The 19230-nt window shown below is 39.2% G+C and overlaps 1 protein-coding gene across 1 annotated transcript; it reads right to left on the minus strand.

Moving 5' to 3' along the window:
- Positions 1-242: 242 nt before the first annotated feature.
- On the minus strand, positions 243-5184 carry SPINK6 (serine peptidase inhibitor Kazal type 6). The gene is made up of 3 exons (XM_032337922.1): positions 5038-5184; positions 1608-1723; positions 243-288 (listed from the first exon to the last, which is right to left on the minus strand). Exons 1-3 carry the CDS (start codon positions 5182-5184, stop codon positions 243-245), a joined length of 309 nt encoding a protein of 102 aa, XP_032193813.1.
- Between the last annotated feature and the right edge of the window lie 14046 nt (positions 5185-19230).

Raw genomic sequence — 19230 nt, forward strand, 5'->3', positions numbered from 1 at the left:
TGCCAGGTCAATTGTTCCATAATGTATCCGTGTATCTTCTTGATCTCAAATTAGAAACCCAAGCAATGCTTCTACAGAATTTACTTTAATGACAAGCAAATCCAGGGAAATTGATACATACTGAACTACCCAAGAGCCAGGCAGAGTAGAAGGCACATCTTTATAAATTTAAGGGATCCATTAGAGAAAAATAGAAATGAGAAAGGAGGTGGCTGAAAGTCAGCACAAACATTGCACAAAATTCAGCATTTTCCTTGATGCTTTAGGTTGATCTTCCCACCACTTTTCCTATAAAAGAGAAAGACAAATGTGTGCTCAGTGAATTATCATTAGTATTCATTACAAAGGTTGGAAAAAGCTTTGACAGTGCAAGTTCCCTGCAATCCTTTGATTCTACAGGTATCCACATTTATGATCTGGCAGAGGTTAATTAAATGTACTCAGATATGACATCTGGACAAATTATAGAAAACATGAATCTTAAACAAATTTCATCGTTTTACCCAAGTTTGACATCCTGGTTTCAATTGTTCATTCTCTGAGAGGAAATACGCATACAACCAGAAAAGGTTAAAGTGACAGAGATAATGGCAAAGGGACTCCAGTGTCACAGTCCTCATGAGAAGATATAAGAGGTTGAACCAGATATTCAGCCATTTGGTACTTTATAGCAGGTCATATGTTCATTTCTCCTCAGCAGTAAGTGCCCATTAAATCAAATCTCTGTTTACCCTTCTGCCTTTCTTCTGGGAAAGTTTGGTGTTCATCAGATATGTTACATAAGCAAGTTGGCCCATATTAATGTATTAATTTCATTCTATGTGCCTGGCCCTGTTATTATTAATAGGGAGTTATATAATCCCTGTGTTTAGCCATTTTACAGCAAAGTTGAGTGAAATTAAGACATTCATGGAAGAAACTCTAATATCGGAAAATGAAGACCATGGTGAGTATGAGACTTTTTTCTCGCTTAAACAAGGGTTAAAATCCTTGGTTTTAGGGCAATCAATTAGACTGAAAGACTGCTTGGTTGGATAAATTTTTATTAATTACAAACTGATCCCTTGGGAAGGTCACAGTTTAGTGTCTAAAATCTACAGCATCTGTTCTGTTCCTTACAAACGTGTAAATTCAATCAATACATATGGTCTTTGATGGAATCTTCCTAGGATCCTAGTAAAGTTTGACTAGACTGCATTCTAAAGGATAATCTTTTCCTCTATTCTTTGATAAAGGGCTTTTTTTTCAATGGCTTATTTTCATCAAAATAAAAGAGGAATGAGAGGGGGGAGCCTGGGTAGCTCAGATTGTTAAACATCTGCCTTTTCAGCTCAGGTCTCCTAAGAAGTTCCTGAGAGGAGTCCGGCTCCTAGCTCAGCAGGGGGTCTGCTTCTCCTCCCTTTGCCTCTCCCCCTGCTTGTGCTCTTTCTCTCTCTCAAATGAATAAATAAAAATCTTAAAAAAAAAAAGAGGAATGAATGGAAATTGGTACCTTAGTAAAATGTAATTTGGTATAAAAAGAAAATGTCTGGAAATAATAATTTTAGTGATGATAAATTTTCTCCCAGCTTTTTCATATTTCTGATTTTGAGGAGTATGATACTTACACCATCGCCTTACAAAAGGTACATTTATTGCCGTACGTCTGGCCGTCAGAGCCACAGTGGGGGTTAGATTCCCGAGTGCAGTAGACCTTGGGATCCTGGAACTCACCACAGTCAATCTACCAATATAAGCATGGCGACATCAACATTAATGCATCCTAGTCTATGTGGACTGTCCCTCAGAACAGAAACTTCGGGCAGCAGGCTTACACACACACACACACACACACACACACACACACACACATGCCCTCTGGATGTAAAGCTTCCTGAAATAGAAACACAACTTTCCTTATCTGCTTAACCAGAACTTATTAAATGTAAATGAGACTTTTTCTTTGAGACACAGGAAACCCATTTCTGTAGTTACGGCATTCAGGAGTAAGTTAATGATGGAAGGCAGATGCTTACTCCTTATATAAGGAGTGAGACAAGTGCTATAGGTATGATTTTTTGCTCCAACACCTAATTATTCAGAGAGTAGGTTTTCAACTTTAAATGCTGCCTGCTTTTTCTTTTCTCCCTTCCCTCCTTCCTCTCCCTTCCTCCCTTCCTTTCTTCCTTCCTCCTTCCCTTCCTCTCTCCCTCTCTTTCTTCCTTCCCTCCCTCTCTTCTTAATTTAACTCTAACAGCACTCCTTCTGCATTGCTATAAAGATACAGAAGATTCTTGCAAGGAGTTCCCATATGTTATCCGATGGCTTGTTAGTTTTCCGTGTTGGCTGCGACATCTATTTACTATCTCTTGAAAACAAAGGTCTAATGTTTTTATTATTAACTTACTCTGTCTGAGGGTCTATTTGTAGAATTCGAACTTTTGCATGTACTATAAAAACATAGTAATGGCTGCCTAAGCTGCTCTATTTAGAAGGATCCTGAAGGTGCATCCAGCCTTGGGGAGTACACATGCTATGACTAATTAGTAATTATCATCACAGGTCCTGTAGAAGGGAAGGTAGTACCTATGCACTAATATTTCTCCTTAGTTTTAGTGGTCTCTCAGGAGTAGACTGGAGTTTTAAGATTCTTTTCAATTCAGTGTCAGCTGAGTAAATACTTGGTGTGCGAATGACATTTGAGGCATTTTATTCCAGAGTACAGGCAATATGTGATAGGTAAACTTGAACTCCTCCAGATATCAGCTGTGTGGGATAAAGTAACATTTAAACATGAGCACAGAGACCACACTTTACTCCATTCCAGTTCCATTAAAACAACACTGGCTCATGTTTATGAACTGATTCACAATATTTAAACTACTCTTATATGGATTAGCTGAGTTGAGACTCACAATAACCCTGAAACATACAGTGAACGATGTTATACTTACTAGTTTATAGATGTGAATAGTGATCCTTGGGAAATTTATGTGGCTTATCAATGCCGCAAGGGCAGACACCATTGAAACCAGTGCTTGAACATATTCCTCCTCATTGCTGGTCTAGAATATCCCACAATCTATGATGGCTGATTTCCAACACATCCTCATTAGAGAAATAAACATCAATGGTCACCATGCACTCTTGACTACACTTACAGTCACGACATGTAGACTCATTAAAATACCTTATTAGAGACATGCATGGGCATAGGTGAGATGAATCATTTGTTCAAGATATTAGTAAATGATTATATATTGACAAAGTCCTCTGACAGTGCATGGAGAAAGCCTCAGCAAAAGAATCACACAGCTGAGTTTAAAAGTATTATCACATATATCAGGTTTAGGGCACCTGAGACTATTAAATATAGATTCTTGTTGAAATTTGGTACTTGTACTGTTGAGGTTGGGTGGTGTGGTACTTACCAGAGATCTTAGAGCCTGGCTGCGAGAAGATAGGCTTCTCATAGTTCCAGCTAAAGTTCTACTTTTCCCCACAGTTCTTCAAGATATCTCCTATCTCCCAGACAGTACTCTTTCCTTTAGGTCTCCAAACAGGAAAAAGGCTGGAAAATCTTTGGGGTCTTTTAAATCACAGGGTAAGGGGCACCTGGGTGGCTCAGTGGGTTAAAGCCTCTGCCTTCAGCTCAGGTCATGATCTCAGGGTCCTGGGATCGAGCCCCGCTTCGGGCTCTCTGCTCAGTGGGGAGCCTGCTTCCTCCTCTCTCTCTGCCTGCCTCTCTGCCTACTTGTGATCTCTCTGTGTCAAATAAATAAATAAAATCTTTAAAAAAAAATCACAGGATAATTTTCTCCAAAGCTAATGTATTTTATTTTATTTTTATTTTTATTTTTTTAAAAATTTGATTTATTTATTTGACAGACAGAGATCACAAGTAGGCAGAGAGGCAGGCAGAGAGAGAGAGAGGAGGAAGCAGGCTCTCCGAGGAGCAGAGAGCCCGATGTGGGGCTCGATCCCAAGACACTGGGATCATGACCTGAGCCAAAGGCAGAGGCTTTAACCCACTGAGCCACCCAGGTGCCCCAAAGCTAATGTATTTTACACTTAGGTCATGGATGTACACATTTGCAGCTTTGTGCTTGAGTCAAGAAAGGACTGTAAACTCCAGAATCATCACTGATACTTTCATGTATTCCACAAAGAGCCAATGGTTAACTACTCTTTGGAGGACACAGTGCTGGGTGCTGGTGATACAGAGAGAAATCAGTTATAAGCACTGTCTCAATAAGCTCACTATCTCATCTGCATTAGGGAAGCAGAGAAGATGCAGGTAACTGGGGTGCCTGGGTGGCTCAGTTGGTTAAGCTGTCTGCCTTCAGCTCAAGTCATGATCCCAGGGTCCTGGGATCGAGCCCTGCATCGGGCTCCCTGGTCAGCAGGGAGCCTGTTTCTCCCTCTGTCTGCTGCTCCTCCTGCATGTGCCCTCTTGCTCTCTCTTTCTCTCTGACAAATAAATAAATAAAATCTTCAAAAACGAAGATGCAGATAGCCATAGCACAATGTGTAATCGAGACCACAGTGGGCCAGGCACAGGCAGTGTGGAAGCAGAGGACAGGGTATCTTGGTCAGTGAGGAAAAGAAAAAACAAAGTCTCTTACATGAGAGAGACACCTCTTTAAGGCAACTTTCCCTGGCGGCTGGCCCTCTGATCTTGCCATCCAGCCTCTCTTGCCCTTGAGAAAGCAGATATGAAAGAGGGAGTTGGGGATGGTTCACTGTTGAGAGTGTTTAGATGCCACTTCCCTCCTCAAGCCCACTTGTCCCTTCCTCTGCTCCCCTGCGAATGACTAGGCAGAATATAAGATTTCAACAATGAAAACCCAAACAGTCAAATGGCCTAGGAACAGACTCCTTCACAACATAGACATACTTTGCATTCTCCCATTGTCCAGGCCTCCAGGGATCCCTGAAGGGAGATGAGGAATCCTGTTAGGGAATTTGTTCCGCCACATACCATTAACTAGCTGTGTCATCTTGGACAAAGTACTCAAAGCCTCAATTTGCTCACTAGAGACTTGGAAAAAATAACACTTTCCATGCTTCATTCCGAGCATTGTTACGAAGATCAAAGGTGGTCATAGAAGAATTGCAGAAAGTCAGGATAGAATATTTGAACAGTCCCGGGCAAGGAGTGTGGAAAATAAGCTTCCGATTATAGGCCTGCTTGAACTGTACCATCGAACTAGATGGTCTCTGAAGACCCTTCCACCTTGGACGGTTTAAGTTTGAGGAGTGACCTCTCTCAATAAAGTGGCTTAAATAAAGCTAAGTCCTTAGTTCTTCCATTGGGTGGGAGGAACAACAACTTATGCCCAAATGCCTCTTCTTTTATATCCTGAGGACCCTCTTCACTCAGTATGTGTGAAATTTTAGCATGGTGACCAAGGACAGAAAAGGACCACTCTCTGAGAGCCCTGGAGGACAGGGAAGGTAAAGAATGCTTTTGCAGGGACAGCCAGAAATCCCTTCTGTGAGGCAAAGAGCAAGGCATGGGCCTAGCAGGGCTGGGACTAGAAAGAGGCCAGGGCTCTCACAACTGGAGGAGAAGTGGGCTAAGATTTCTGAATGTCTTGCCTTTCTTGGGCCTAAATTTCCTCTCCCCTTTTATGTTTTTATTTTAGACTTCTATACATGGCATCCAAACTAATGGCTTCTCAGTGGAGGTCAAAGCAGGTCTAGACTAAGGGGATGGTGGGATTGTGTTTTCCTCCTTGAAATTTTCCCCTGTGAGGGCTTTAGGACACCAAGGAGAGCTGAAATTCTCCCCTCCTCCAATCGTTTAGAATCCCCTACTGCTCTGTCATGTTGGGGACTGTCCTGTAGATGCAATTAGACAGACCTGCCTCTGAATTTTGCTTCTTTCACTGATTAGCTCATTACCTTGTGCAAAAACTTGACTGCTGCAAGATTAACTCTTCATCTTTAACGGGGCTAGCCATGCCTATCTTGTGAGGTTATCGTAGTGATAAATCCTTTGCAAACACTTTGTAAATCTCCAAGTATGTTCAAGATTGCTACTATGAATAGTAACAATGGAAATTATATCACAATCTACAATTTTTGGAGCCCGTTATTTATTATCCTATTTTAGTGAATTTTTTTGATGTTTTTATAATTGTCGTTGGGTTTAACAAGCACCTCCATTTATTTCCTGAGTTTAGCTTCTGAAGACCATGTCTAGGCATTTGGATGCCGGTGTTTGGTATCAGCCTGACCTCTTGTGGTTCTTCAAAGAACTGTGCCTTCTGAAATACTCTGGAATAGGAGGACACTTAGTACCCAAATCAGTGGGTTGTTGTATTTTTGTTTTTTGTTTTGTTTTTGCTAATGGGGACTACCAAATTATTTAACTTGCCTGGAAAATGAGCTTGTACAGTAACTCAATCAATAAAGAGTCAGGATCATTGATATTTTAGTCTAGCACTTCAGTTCTATAAATAAAGCCAATGAAAATTTGCAAACACACACACAATCATACAAAAATACCCTAGAGTGTAGTACTTCACCTATTCTCCCCTTTACTAAAAAATGCTAGCTTAGGTGCCCCTAAATTACTGTTTTCATTATAGTACTTCTTTGCTTAAGAAGCGAGGATAGTGAACACTAACATGTATTTATTTGCTCAGAAATTCACGCCGCTCAATATGCATTCACATGCCCTGCACAATGGCTTTCTGTTGCTGATCGGAAGTAGCATGGAGGGGCACCTGGGTAATTCAGTGGTTACCTGTCAAACTCTTGATTTCAGCTCAGGTCGTGATCTCAGGGTTTTGAGATGGAGCCCCACACTGGACACCGTGGTAGGCGTGGAGACTGCTTAAGATTCACTCTCCCTCATAGAGGGTACATACCTCAATATCATCAAATCCATCTATGAAAAACCCACAGCGAATATCATTCTCAATGCGGAAAAACTGAGCTTTTCCCCTAAGGTCAGGAACACAGCAGGGATGTCCACTATCCCACTGCTATTCAACATAGTACTAGAAGTCCTAGCCTCAGCCATCAGACAAAAAGAAATAAAGGGCATCTGAATTGGCAAAGAAGTAAAACTTTCACTCTTTGCAGATGATATGATACTTTATGTGGAAAACCCAAAAGACTCCACTCCAAATCTGCTAGAACTCATACATAGAATTCATAGAATTCAGTAAAGTGTCAGGATATAAAAATCAATGCACAGAAATCAGTTGCATTTCTATACATCAAGAGCAATACAGAAGAGAAATTAAAGAGTCAATTCCATTTACAATTGCACCCAAAACCATAAGATACCTAAGAATAAACCTAACCAAAGAGGCAAAGAATCTGTACTCAGAAAACTATAAAGTACTCATGAAAGAAATTGAAGAAGACACAAAGAAATCGAGAAACATTCCATGCTCATGGATCAGAAGAACAAATATTGTGAAAATGTCTATGCTACCTAAAGCAATCTACATATTTAATGCAATCTCTATCAAAATACCATGAATTTTTTCCCAAAGAAATGGAACAAATAATCCTAAAATTTATATGGAACCAGAAAAGACCTCAAATAGCCAGAGGAATGTTGAAAAAGAAAACCAGAATTGGTGGCATCACAATTCCAGACTTCAAGCTCTATTACAAAGCTGTCATCATCAAGACAGTATGGTACTGGCACCAAAAAAAAAAAAAGAAAAAAAAAAAAGAAAAAAAAAAGACACATAGATCAATGGAACAGAATAGAGAGCACAGAAATAGACCCTCAACTCTATGGTCAACTAATCTTCAACAAACCAGGAAAGAATGTCCAATGGAAAAAAAACAGTCTCTTCAACAAATGATGTTGGGAAAACTGGACAGCCACATGCAGAAGAATGAAACTGAACCATTTCCTTACACCACACAGAAAAACAGACTCAAAATGGATGAAGGGCCTCAATGTGAAACAAGAGTCCATCAAAATCCTTGAGGAGAACACAGGCAGCAACCTCTTCCATCTCAGCTGTCACAACTTCTTCCTAGAAACATCGCCAAGGGCAAGGGAAGCAAGGGCAAAAATGAACTACTGGGACTTGAGCAAGATTAAAAGCCTTTGTGCAACAAAGGAAACAATCAACAAGACCAAAAGACAACCCAAAGAATGGGAGAAGATATTTGCAAATGTCTTATCAGATAAAGGGCTAGTATCCAAAATCTAAAAAGAACTTATCAAACTCAATACCCAATGAACAAAGACCCTAATCATGAAAGGGTCATTCCAGCAAAGAAGACATCCAGATAGCCAACAGACACATGAAAAGTGCTCAACATCACTCAGCATCAGGGAAATACAAATCAAAACCACAACGAGATACCACTTCATACCAGTCAGAATGGCTAAAATTACAAGTCAGGAAATGGCAGATGCTGGCAAGGATACTGAGAAAGGAGAACCCTCCTACATTGTTGGTGGGAAGCTGGTGCAGCCACTCTGGAAAACAGCATGGAGGTTCCTCAAAAAGTTGGAAATAGAGCTACCCTATGACCCAGCAATCGCACTACTGCGTATTTACCCCGAAGATACAAAAGTAGTGATCTGAAGGGGCATGTGCACCTGAATGTTTACAGCAGCAATGTCCACAATAGCCAAACTATGGAAAGAACCTAAATGTCCATCAACAGATGAATGGATAAAGAAGATGTGGTATATATACCATATATAGAGAGAGATAGATAGATATACACACAACCACCAAAGAAATAAAATCTTGCCATTTGCAACAACGTGGATGGAACTAGAAGGTATTATGCTGAATGAAATAAGTCAGTCAGAGAAAGACAATTATCATATGATCTCTCTGATATGAGAAATTTGAGAGACAGGGAGGGGAGGGAGTTGTGGGGGAGTAGGGAAGGGAAAAATGAAACAAGATGGGATCCAGAGGGAGATAAACCATAAGAGACTCTTAATCTCATGAAACAAACTGAGGGTTGCTATGGGGTGGGAGAGTAGGGATAGGGTGGCTGGGTGATGGACATTGGGGAGGGTATGTGCTATGGTGAATGTTGTGAAATGTGTAAGCCTGATGACTCACAGACCTGTCCCCCTGGGGCAAATAATATATTATATGTTAATAAAATAATGAAAAAAAAAAAGAAAAAAAAGATTCACTCTCCTTCTGCCCACCCCCCCCCAATATTTTTTAAAAAAGTAAAGAAGACACATGGAGCCACATATGGTCACTCAACATGGAGTCAAGCGTCCTGAGGTGGTGACTACATAGTTTTACTGCTGTATAGCTTGGGTAGGTCCTCTTTCTGAAGCTTGAGTTTTCCTATCTATAGTTAAAGTGTAGATGTTGGTTAACATGGCCAAGTTGTATTTAGGTATCCTGTAAGTATCTTGATTATAAGTTAATGCAAGTTAATTAGGAAAAATGAAGAGCCCCAAACATGTCTTAGCCATGGAGCATTATTTTACTAACTATACTATAATCTACCATGCCTTTATCTTAAAATACTAATGAAAATAAACTTAGATATCTCAAAATTATTGTAAAAGAAAACCACTGACAATTATTTATTTTTGAGCAGTTATATTAATTACAAACTGGAATATTAGTTTAAACAGCTCCTGAAGGGTATGGTTTCCAAATACCCAGCCTGATAGAGAAATAAGAAAAAGAAAGAGAAAGCAGTGAATATTTTGACCAAAAAACTATCCTTGTTTGGAGATTATGTCTTTCAAGCATTTTGGTATTATACTATAATTTCTTTAATAAAGACTGATGATGGTAAATAGTAGTTTCATTTTTAATTATTATTATTATATCTTAATTTTTATATTACTTAATGTTCCAACTTGGCAAATTTAAAAGTTGGCAGCTTATTAGTCACTTACATTTACAGGGAAAATTTTACAGGACTATGAATCCCTTAAGTCCAGGAACATGCTTTTTATTTAGTTTGAACACTCTTTTTGAAAGAATGTGAAGCTTTTACAAATCAATAATTTAAACTGCTCACTCTAGTTTCCCCTCAGCTGTTCCATTATGGAGACACTTCCTGGCATGAGAGTATTGACTTTGGTGTTAGAGAAAACTCTCTCACTTTTGTACTGGCTGGATCACACTTGAGCAGGCATGTTTCCAAGGATAGTTGCAACTTCTGCCTCTTGTTGGGACTGCCATCAGCCCTCCAGACACACAGAAGAGAAATACAGGCTTTGTGCCATCTGAAAGATGGGAGGCATTCTCTTCGCTCTTGATATTTGAGTGCAAAAGAGATAGCAGTCTTGGCCAGGCAGGCTTGGTTCATAGATACCTAAGGCCAGAAAGGGGCTCTGGAGATCCTTGAATCCATATTTTCATTTTAGAAATGTGGAAATAGAGGCAAGGAGAAAGGAAGAGACACCCATTGGAACACACAGCCAGCAAATATTCAAACAAGGACTCATCTGTACTATCTCCAGGGTGCTGGAGCATTCCAAAGTCAGTGCTTCCCAGCATCAGAAAATTACCTAGAATGTAAATTCAAAATTCCCCAGCTGCGTGATTATTACTCAGTAAGCCTGGCATGGTGCCTGGGGCTCTGCATATTGAGGAAGCAGCCCACAGAATCCTCAGGCAAGCAGACTCTATGACTTGGGTCCATCGAGGAACAGAACCAGTAAATAGCAGATAGTCAATGAACCCTAGGAAACACTAAATGTCCAATCTGAAATCCCAAGCTGAAGGAAGAAAAGGAACTTGTGTGTTAATGAGAAAACTGGGGTTAAATTCCATTTGTTTTAAATCTCTATATAATGGCTTTATCATATTTTACTACTTAGTGGAATATGGAATTTTTGTTTGGATTTTATGTCCTTTCTCTGTTTGTTTTGATATATAACATAGACTAGGCTACCATATACATTTAAACATAAGAATAAATCAATTTTAATATGTATAATTACATATAGCAATACAAACACGTGTGCATGTACTGGGACACAAGTGCACATGTGTGCCCTCGTGTGCACATGCACACAAAACACTGATAGTTATTTCTAAGGTATCATTCATTGGGAGATGCATCTCAATTTCTAAGATGTTGAAATTTGAAAAAAAAAGTCTTATGCAAGTGGTCTGTATACTATGGATGGAAAATATTTTTCAGCTCCTTTGCCACCTCCAATTAGTTGGCAGTAGTGTCTGGGAAATTTTGATGCCAAAAGTTCCTTAGCACAATGAGTTTAACCAAGAACCAAGGCCAAAGTCAAGTAAACACGTTCGGTATAGACACAAGGGCAAGACTGGCAGAACAAACCCCACTTATTTGTGTTGTCTTTTAGTAGAATGAGAAAACTGGAGAAAAGGTGGTGAATTAATTTGGAAAAAAAGAATCAGCTAAATAAAGAAGATAACTTGTGCTTTTTCCAATTTTCAAGCCCAAGTATATTTAAGCTTGAGTGAACCTGTTTGTATATACTCAGCCCAAGACACTGAACAGGTTTACTCTCTAAGCAAGAAGTAAGAGCCTCTGGCTTACTATCTCCTGTAGAAGCTGCTCATGATGGATCAATAAGCCATCCTCCTGTAGTTACCAAATGCTCCTACATAGTTTATATAACTTAAATCTAATTCTGTGAGGTGAATAATATTATTCCTTTTCTATAGTTGTGGAAATGACGGCTCGGAAAAGCTGAGTAACTCCCCCAAGATCACACAGTGAAATCAGTGACCAAGCATTAACACTATCATAGATTTGCCTGATTTTTGTTTATACTCATTTCACTTTAACAAAATCTGAGAATGGGCATTTAGGCTCCTTAAAACTGAAAACAGTATACTCAAGTAGATATTGTAGTTAAGAAAATGAATTACTTCTGGGGCGCCTGGGTGGCTCAGTGGGTTTAAGCCTCCGCTTTCAGCTCAGGTCATGGTCTCAGGGTCTTGGGATCGAGCCCCGCATCGGGCTCTCTGCTCAGCAGGGAGCCTGCTTCCTCCTCTCTCTCTCTCTGCCTGCCTCTCTGCCTACTTGTGATCTCTGTCAAATAAATAAATAAAATCTTTAAAAAAAAAAAAAAAGAAAATGAATTACTTCTGATTTCTGCATTTGGGCCCCTTGTTCGTTGTTTTTGCTGTTTCACCCATAGGCGAACTTCTGTGCCAAATGCCACCCGGGTCTGAAGAACAGATAAAAAATATATACTGACCTGTACTCCTTGACTGGAGACACCTGAAAAAAAAAAAAAAAAAAGGCACAAAATCTAAACAATGTAGTCTTTGAATGTGCAAAAAGCAGGATTTGTAAAATAGGACACCTCCCCGCTCCCACCCCGCCCCAATCTAGGAATGATACCTTTTCTCTATTCTTGGTTGCCTGAACAAGTAAGTCATGGCTTGGTAGTTTTATTGATTACACCTGTTCACTTCTCAGGGCACAGCAGAAACTTCTAAAGTGATATAAGGACATGGGCCATGATGGCTAATATTTCTTGGCAGTTTGGGGAAAAGTTAGAGGAAATGGTTTAAGGATCTGGAGATTCATGTGATAGTCCTGGCTGAGTCATGAATTTACTATGGGAATGACCAGGTCATCTCTAGCTTTTCAATAGAGAAGTTGGGTTGGAAACTTTTCTCTCACTTTAGTGTTCAGGATTCAGCACATGCAGACCCTCCCCAAAGCTTTTGTCCCAGCCAGCTGGGGAAGACACTACATTTGTTTGTTCTTTGAGCCCCAAAGTGCTCTTCTGCCCTTTAAACTCAACCAGCTTTAAAGACTTGGCCCAAATACGACTCATAAGGACAAACTCTTTCTCTTTTCTGTGACTTATTTCTCCTGCTACATCTTTCTAAATTGCTGAAAGAGAAAAAAAGTCCATAAATAGAGTCTTGGTTCTCTCCCTCCATCTTTAGGATTATGTATGTGATATTAAGTTGTGATTAATTAGCTCAGTGGTTTAAAATACTGATAATAAAAGTCTTGGGTTGAATTCTGGTATGAGCTGTTGAATCTTATCTGGCCATGGCTGCAGAACACCTAGTGCCAACAACACTTCTCACGTGTAAGCCCAAGGGTGCTTTGATGACAGAATTGCATGGTTGCCATCCTTCTCTTGTGTTGGCCCGCACTTGCGGAAGAACACCTGGAAATATTTCAACTGCACTCTCTATTCAAGGGGAAAGGAGAGGGGCACCTGGGTGGCTCAGTGGGTTAAGCCTCTGCCTTCAGCTCATGTCATGATCTCAGGGTCCTAGGATCGAGCCCCTCATCAGGCTCTCTGCTCGGCAGGGAGCCTGCTTCCTCCTCTCTCTCTCTCTCTGCCTCTCTGCCTACTTGTGATCTCTGTCAAATAAATAAATAAAATCTAAAAAAAAGGGGGGGGGGAAGGAGAGACAAGGCTTTTGAATTTAAAGGAAGTTAATGAATATCTGCTGTAGTAATTCCCAAACTTACTGCAGCTATCTGGGTTATTACAGGGAGCTACATGTGTGGTGATCACAGCAGAACGTATACACTTGGTGAATCACTATGTTGTACACCTGAAACTAATGTAACACTCCGGGTCAACTATAATTAAAAAAAAAAAAGGATTTCTACACTAAAAAAAAATCACAATTTCAACAACAACAAAAAAATACAGATTCTTTGGACAATCACTCAAAAATTTCATTCTATAAGATCAAATAGGACCTGGGATGTCTGGGTAGCTCAGTTAGTTAAGCATCCCACTCTTAGTTTCGGCTCAGGTCATGATCTCAGGGTGATGAGGCTGAGACCCGCCTAGGGCTCCACACTCAGTGGGGAGTTAAGGATCCTTGAGATTCTCTCCCTCTACCCACCCCTCCCACCCACCTTCTTTGCCTCATGCTCTCACGTACACACTCTCTAAATAAATAAATAAATAATTTATAAAAAAGAAAAGATCAAACAGGACCTGGAAGCCTCTATTTCTATAACCAGATCAAGTGATTTTTATGAAAATACATCATTACAACTTTTAGTCATTTCTCCACTTTATAAATTTTTGATCAAAAGAGGAGGGATTTTGCCCAAAGTCCCATAGGTAAGAAATGTCAGGGCAGAAGCAGAATTAATATCTACAAAGTCCGAGTACAATTTAGTATTCTTATCATTAAACTATAATAATGGCAATATTATAGATGTTTGTTGAGCTCGTACTATGTCCCACCCACTATGTTAAGTATTTTTCAGGCAATTTCTCATTTAAACTTCCCCATATAGGGCTAGTCCTTTTATACCTCCATTTTACAGACATGGAAAATGAAAGGCAAAAAGGCTATCTCACAGTTATAAAATGGAAATGACAGAACTTAAATTCTTTTCTCTTTGTCTCAACATTAAGGCTCTTGGGCACTGTGCCTTCCCCAATACTGATATGTCTGTGAAGGATCCTGTTTTGTATTAATATTTGGGATTGGTCAAGGAGATTTCATTAGAATATCCATTAGCTTTTATAAAGAGAAGCAGTAAGAGGATATCAGCTAATTTCTAAGACTATATTTGCAAGTAAAATATAATGTTTTTATTTTATTTGTTTGTTTAGTTGAGAGACAGAGAGAGAGAGTGCACACAAGTGCATGAGTGGGGTTGGGTGGGGGTGGGAAGGACAGAGGGAGAGGGTGAGAGAGAATCTAAGCATGCAGAGCTTGATCTCATGACGGTGAGATCATAACCTGAGCTGAAACCAAGAGTTGGATACTTAACTGACTAAGCCACCCAGGGGCACCTTAATGGTATTTTATTTTAATGTTATAGATCTATTTTTTATGGCACCTCAGCAGCTGACTGAACCACTCATTCAAGTTACTTGATTTTAGCAGTCAAACTTATTCTACAATATCACTGAAAACCTTTCTCCAGGGGCGCCTGAGTGGCTCAGTAGGTTAAAGCCTCTGCCTTCGGTGCAGGTCATGATCCGAGGGTCCTGGAATCGAGCCCCGCATCGGTCTCTCTGCTTGGCAAATAAATAAATAAAATCTTAAAAAAAATAAAAACTTTTTCCAATTTTAAAAAAGATATTTCCAATTGTATTTGTTATGTAAAGAGGACTAGTTCCCAACAAACAATGACCTCTGCATCTGCTCAGTTTCAATGGAAAATTCTTGTTTTTACATGTTCAGCCATTTAAAATCTCTGACAGCTGCAAAATTCAACTACTTTTGTCCCAAGTGCTGTATCTTGACGTGGAAGTTCCCAGGACACAATGTCATTTCTGGCATTCTACAAATGAGAGATCTTGAAATGCTGCGCTGTTTCTCCAGGTGACACAGGTCATTAGTGGAAGAGGTGGGCCTAGGTGCTAGGTCTAGAGTCTCTAGCCTGGGCTTTGTCCACTGCAACAGCAAAGAGTAGAATAATAAAGGAAAGAAATAGGTACAGTGTACCTGTTCATTCAAATGACGCTGTGATGAAAAATAATTGAACTGTAATTATCCTTTTAAACAACGTGAATTGATAGAATATATGACTCTGTTCACTAAAGTGGCCGAAGATATTCCCCTGCTTGAAGAATGCACCACCAGTATATATGTTTCAGCATTTTAAGATTCCATAGCTTTCCTGAAGCATTCGCTGAGTTGCCTTTTTCCTCCTGGTTTCAGTTTCAGTTCTTTGAATCCCAAGTGTAAGAATAATGAGGACAGGAAATCTTTCTTTTGTTTTGGAAGCCGAACTACTAGTTACAACAATCACCCATCCTCCAGCCTAGTTCTGTGAAACAAGCATCTGTAATGTTCAGAAGTGTGGATTTGAATTCCAAATTCTACTTTCTGGTTGCAGGTCCTTTGGCAATTTTCTTGAGTTTTTTGTGCCACGGTTTTTTTTTAATACGTAGAGTATAAATACGAATACCTTGCTGAGTGTATTGGAGATGATGCAGAAGAGCCCTCAGTACATGTCTAGAATACAGTATATGCTCAACAAAAAATTATTTTTATCATTACCATCACCATTCTCATCATCACAATCATCACCATTATGGTGACCTCAGAATTGTTCTTTAATGTCAAAATTGTTAAGATTTCAAAATACGGTAGATAAATACCTTTATTTCCAATTCTGTATGAATACTGGATTATAACTTTAAGGAAAAAAAGAACTCACCTGAGAAAATGCTGAAAAGAGCCAGAGAGAGGAGCAGAAAGACACTCAATATTTTCATGGTGCCAGTTAGTTCACTCAGCTTAAGGCTCCTTCGTCCAGTTCAGGTTCTGTGCCAAGACACTTCCCAGGATGCTAAAACACATACTGGGAGATATATATAGACATGATCAAGGGACCTGGGATCTCCACCTTCTTTATAAATCACATTCTAAAGCCATATGCAAATCTATACAACTTAGGCATTTATTGGGACCTCTTACCAACTTAAAGAGATGGTTCATGCTTTCCATAATTCCTAAAAATTATAACAATTATGTGAGTCGGACCTTAGATCTTATTAACTGAGGATGACATTTTCTACCTGTAGTCTACGTTTTCCTAACAACCAATATATCCTCCCTACTCTTCCCTCTAAGGTTTTGCTACATTAAAGGGATGATTCACTGGTGAAGCCCGCTCGATGCCTAGGTCCCTTTTAGGCAGGTCCTGCATGTCTGTGGTCCAGATGAGTAACCACAGGAGAATGGAATCTAGGGTGTAACTTGGATTTTCAAAGTCCACGTCATCCAAGGTGTACCCCAAAGAAACAGGTATTCTACATTGTCACCAGAACTGCATTAGCAAAAGCATTTTCTGGGGAGGAATCAGCCTGCTAATTTTAAAAATTATTACTGTAGTCAAATGCTAGTGATTTTCAATTCTTTTTTTAAAAATTTTTCTTTATTTTGTTCAGTTGGCCAACATATAGTATATCATATGTAACTTTCAATTCTGAAGTCAAAATGAAGAAAGGAGTCAATGTATTTTTTATTTGTAAAAAAATTATTCTTATCCATTCATTAATTGATGATATTGTATGGAAGTACTGAATCACTACATTGTATACCTAAAACTAATATTACATTGTATGTTAGCTAACTGGAATTTAAATAAAAAGTTAAAAAATTATTTTTAAAAGTGACTGAATCAAGGAATATTTAAAATAAGGAATATTAACTATTTTCTCTTTCTCTGTAAAGTAAAAAAGTAGTCATAATACAACTTTTTGTTTTAGCTCCTTGAAAATATACTGCTCAGGGGTGCGTGGGTGGCTCAGTCAGTTGGGCAGCTGCCTTTGGCTCAGGTCAACATCCCAGAGTCCTGGGTTGGAGCCCTACATCATGTTCCCTGTTCAGCGGACAGCCTGCTTCTCCCTCTCCCTCTGCCTGCCACTTTGCCTACTTGTGCTCTCTCTCTTTCTGTCAAGTAAATAAATAAATAAAATCTTATAAGTGTATATATATATATAGTATATATGTATAGTTAATATACATTGATGAATCATTAACTAGCATGGCCAATTCATTTGCAAAAGATATCAAAGAATGGGATGTCCACAGCTTTCTTTGTGGGAACAACAACAAATATAAGCAATGGTTATAGTGATAATGAGAAAATCTGTTTCAAATCACAAACAGTTACTTAAAATACCATGAAGAAAAATATAGCACTTTAAAGTGTTGGAAGAACATGCAAAATGTGCCCAGTTTAAATACTCCTATATGGAATCTAAAAAACAAAACAAATGAATAAACAAACAAAAAGCAGAACCGGGCCTATAAAGATGGAGAACAAAATGATGGCTGCCAATGGGAAGCGGGGTGGGGAGTTGAATGAAATGGGTGAAGGGGCATGGGAGGTACAGGCTTCCAGTTATGGATAAGTAAGTCACAGCAATAAGGGATACAGCAGAGGGAACAGTCAATGACATTTTAACAGCATTGCATGGTAACAGACACTAGTGGTGAGTATAGTGTAAGGTATAGAGAGGCTGAGTCACCCTTTTGTACACCTGAAACGAAGTAACACTGTATGTCAACTATAGTCAAACAAACAACAAAAAAAATCAAAAGAATACAAAAATAAACACAAGTGATTAATGTGTTACATGTACAAATAACTCAGAAATTATACTTCTAAACAATGGGCTTCCTTTTCTAGTAATTACTTTGAGAAAATATATACATAGTTCAGATATTGTTCCTTTTATTTCAGGATATTTCTTTTCTTTTTGGAAATTTACACATTTTTAGGAATATTAATTTGCGTCTTTGGCCATACCACCCTAACGTGCCCAATCTCATCTGATCTCAGCAGCTAAGCAGGGTTGGGTCTGGTTAGTACTTGGATGGCAGGAGTATTAATTTGATGTATCTCAGAATTTAGGATGTGTTTTCTGTCGTCAAAAATTAGAATAGTGAACATATTGCATTGAATTTGGTAATCAAATAAAATATTGCTGTTTTATAAGAAATGAAGCATGACCGTAATAAAAATGAGAATTATTTTCTTTTTCTTTTTTTTTTAAGGTTTTATTTATTTGACAGAGATAGATCACAAGTAGGCAGAGAGGCAAGCAGAGAGAGAGAGAGAGAGGGAAGCAGGCTCCCTGCTGAGCAGAGAGCCTGATGTGGGACTTGATCCCAGGACCCTGAGATCATGACCTGAGCCGAAGGCAGCGGCTTAACCCACTGAGCCACCCAGGTGCCCTGAGAATTATTTTCTTTTAATTGCTTCTCTGCCATTTTTGAAAGATGTGAACTTGAAGGGTAGAGGAAATGGGAGGGTTGGGAGTACAGGTAAGAAAGAGAGGATAGGAGTAAGGAGGGAGGAAAAGCAGGTGGTTGGTGAGTATTCACTATTTTCTTTCTTTTTTAAAAAAGATTTTATTTCTTTATTTGACAGAGTGAGAGAGAGAGAGAGAGAGAGAGAACAAGCAGGGAGAGTGGCAGGCAGAGGGAGAGGGAGAAGCAGTCTCCCCACTGAGCAAGGACCTGAATGTGAGGCTCAATCCCAGGACCTGGGATCAGTCCTGAACCCAAAACAGATGCTTAACCAACTGAGCCACCCAGATGCCCCAGAGTACTCATTATTTTCTTTCTAAGGAGTGTGGTGTAACACACGTATAGACACATATATACTCACATATACATCATCTTGAAGTCCTTTGCAGAAGGTTATGGGTCAGATGGGTCGCTAAAAGTTTCAAAGACAACTAATCAACAACCTTAACAACTGTATTTAAATTTTTCTTGAATGCTTCATGGGAAGAAATTTTGTGGCTTCCATATATTCTTAGCAATTAATATATGCTCAGAAAATGTTTTATATATAACTGAGAATGAAATT

This window comes from Mustela erminea, chromosome 3 (assembly GCF_009829155.1).
Source record: "Mustela erminea isolate mMusErm1 chromosome 3, mMusErm1.Pri, whole genome shotgun sequence".
Classification (NCBI taxonomy): Eukaryota; Metazoa; Chordata; class Mammalia; order Carnivora; family Mustelidae; genus Mustela; species Mustela erminea.

Coding starts and splice junctions, on each gene's coding strand:
- SPINK6 (XM_032337922.1), bottom strand. CDS start 5,184: ATGGTACAGTTCAAGCAGGCCTATAATCGGAAGCTTATTTTCCACACT. Junction 1,724..5,037: donor CTCGGAATGAAGCATGGAAA/GTGTTATTTTTT, acceptor TTATATTGGTAG/ATTGACTGTGGTGAGTTCCA. Junction 289..1,607: donor ACCTTTTGTAAGGCGATGGT/GTAAGTATCATA, acceptor TCTCTTTTATAG/GAAAAGTGGTGGGAAGATCA.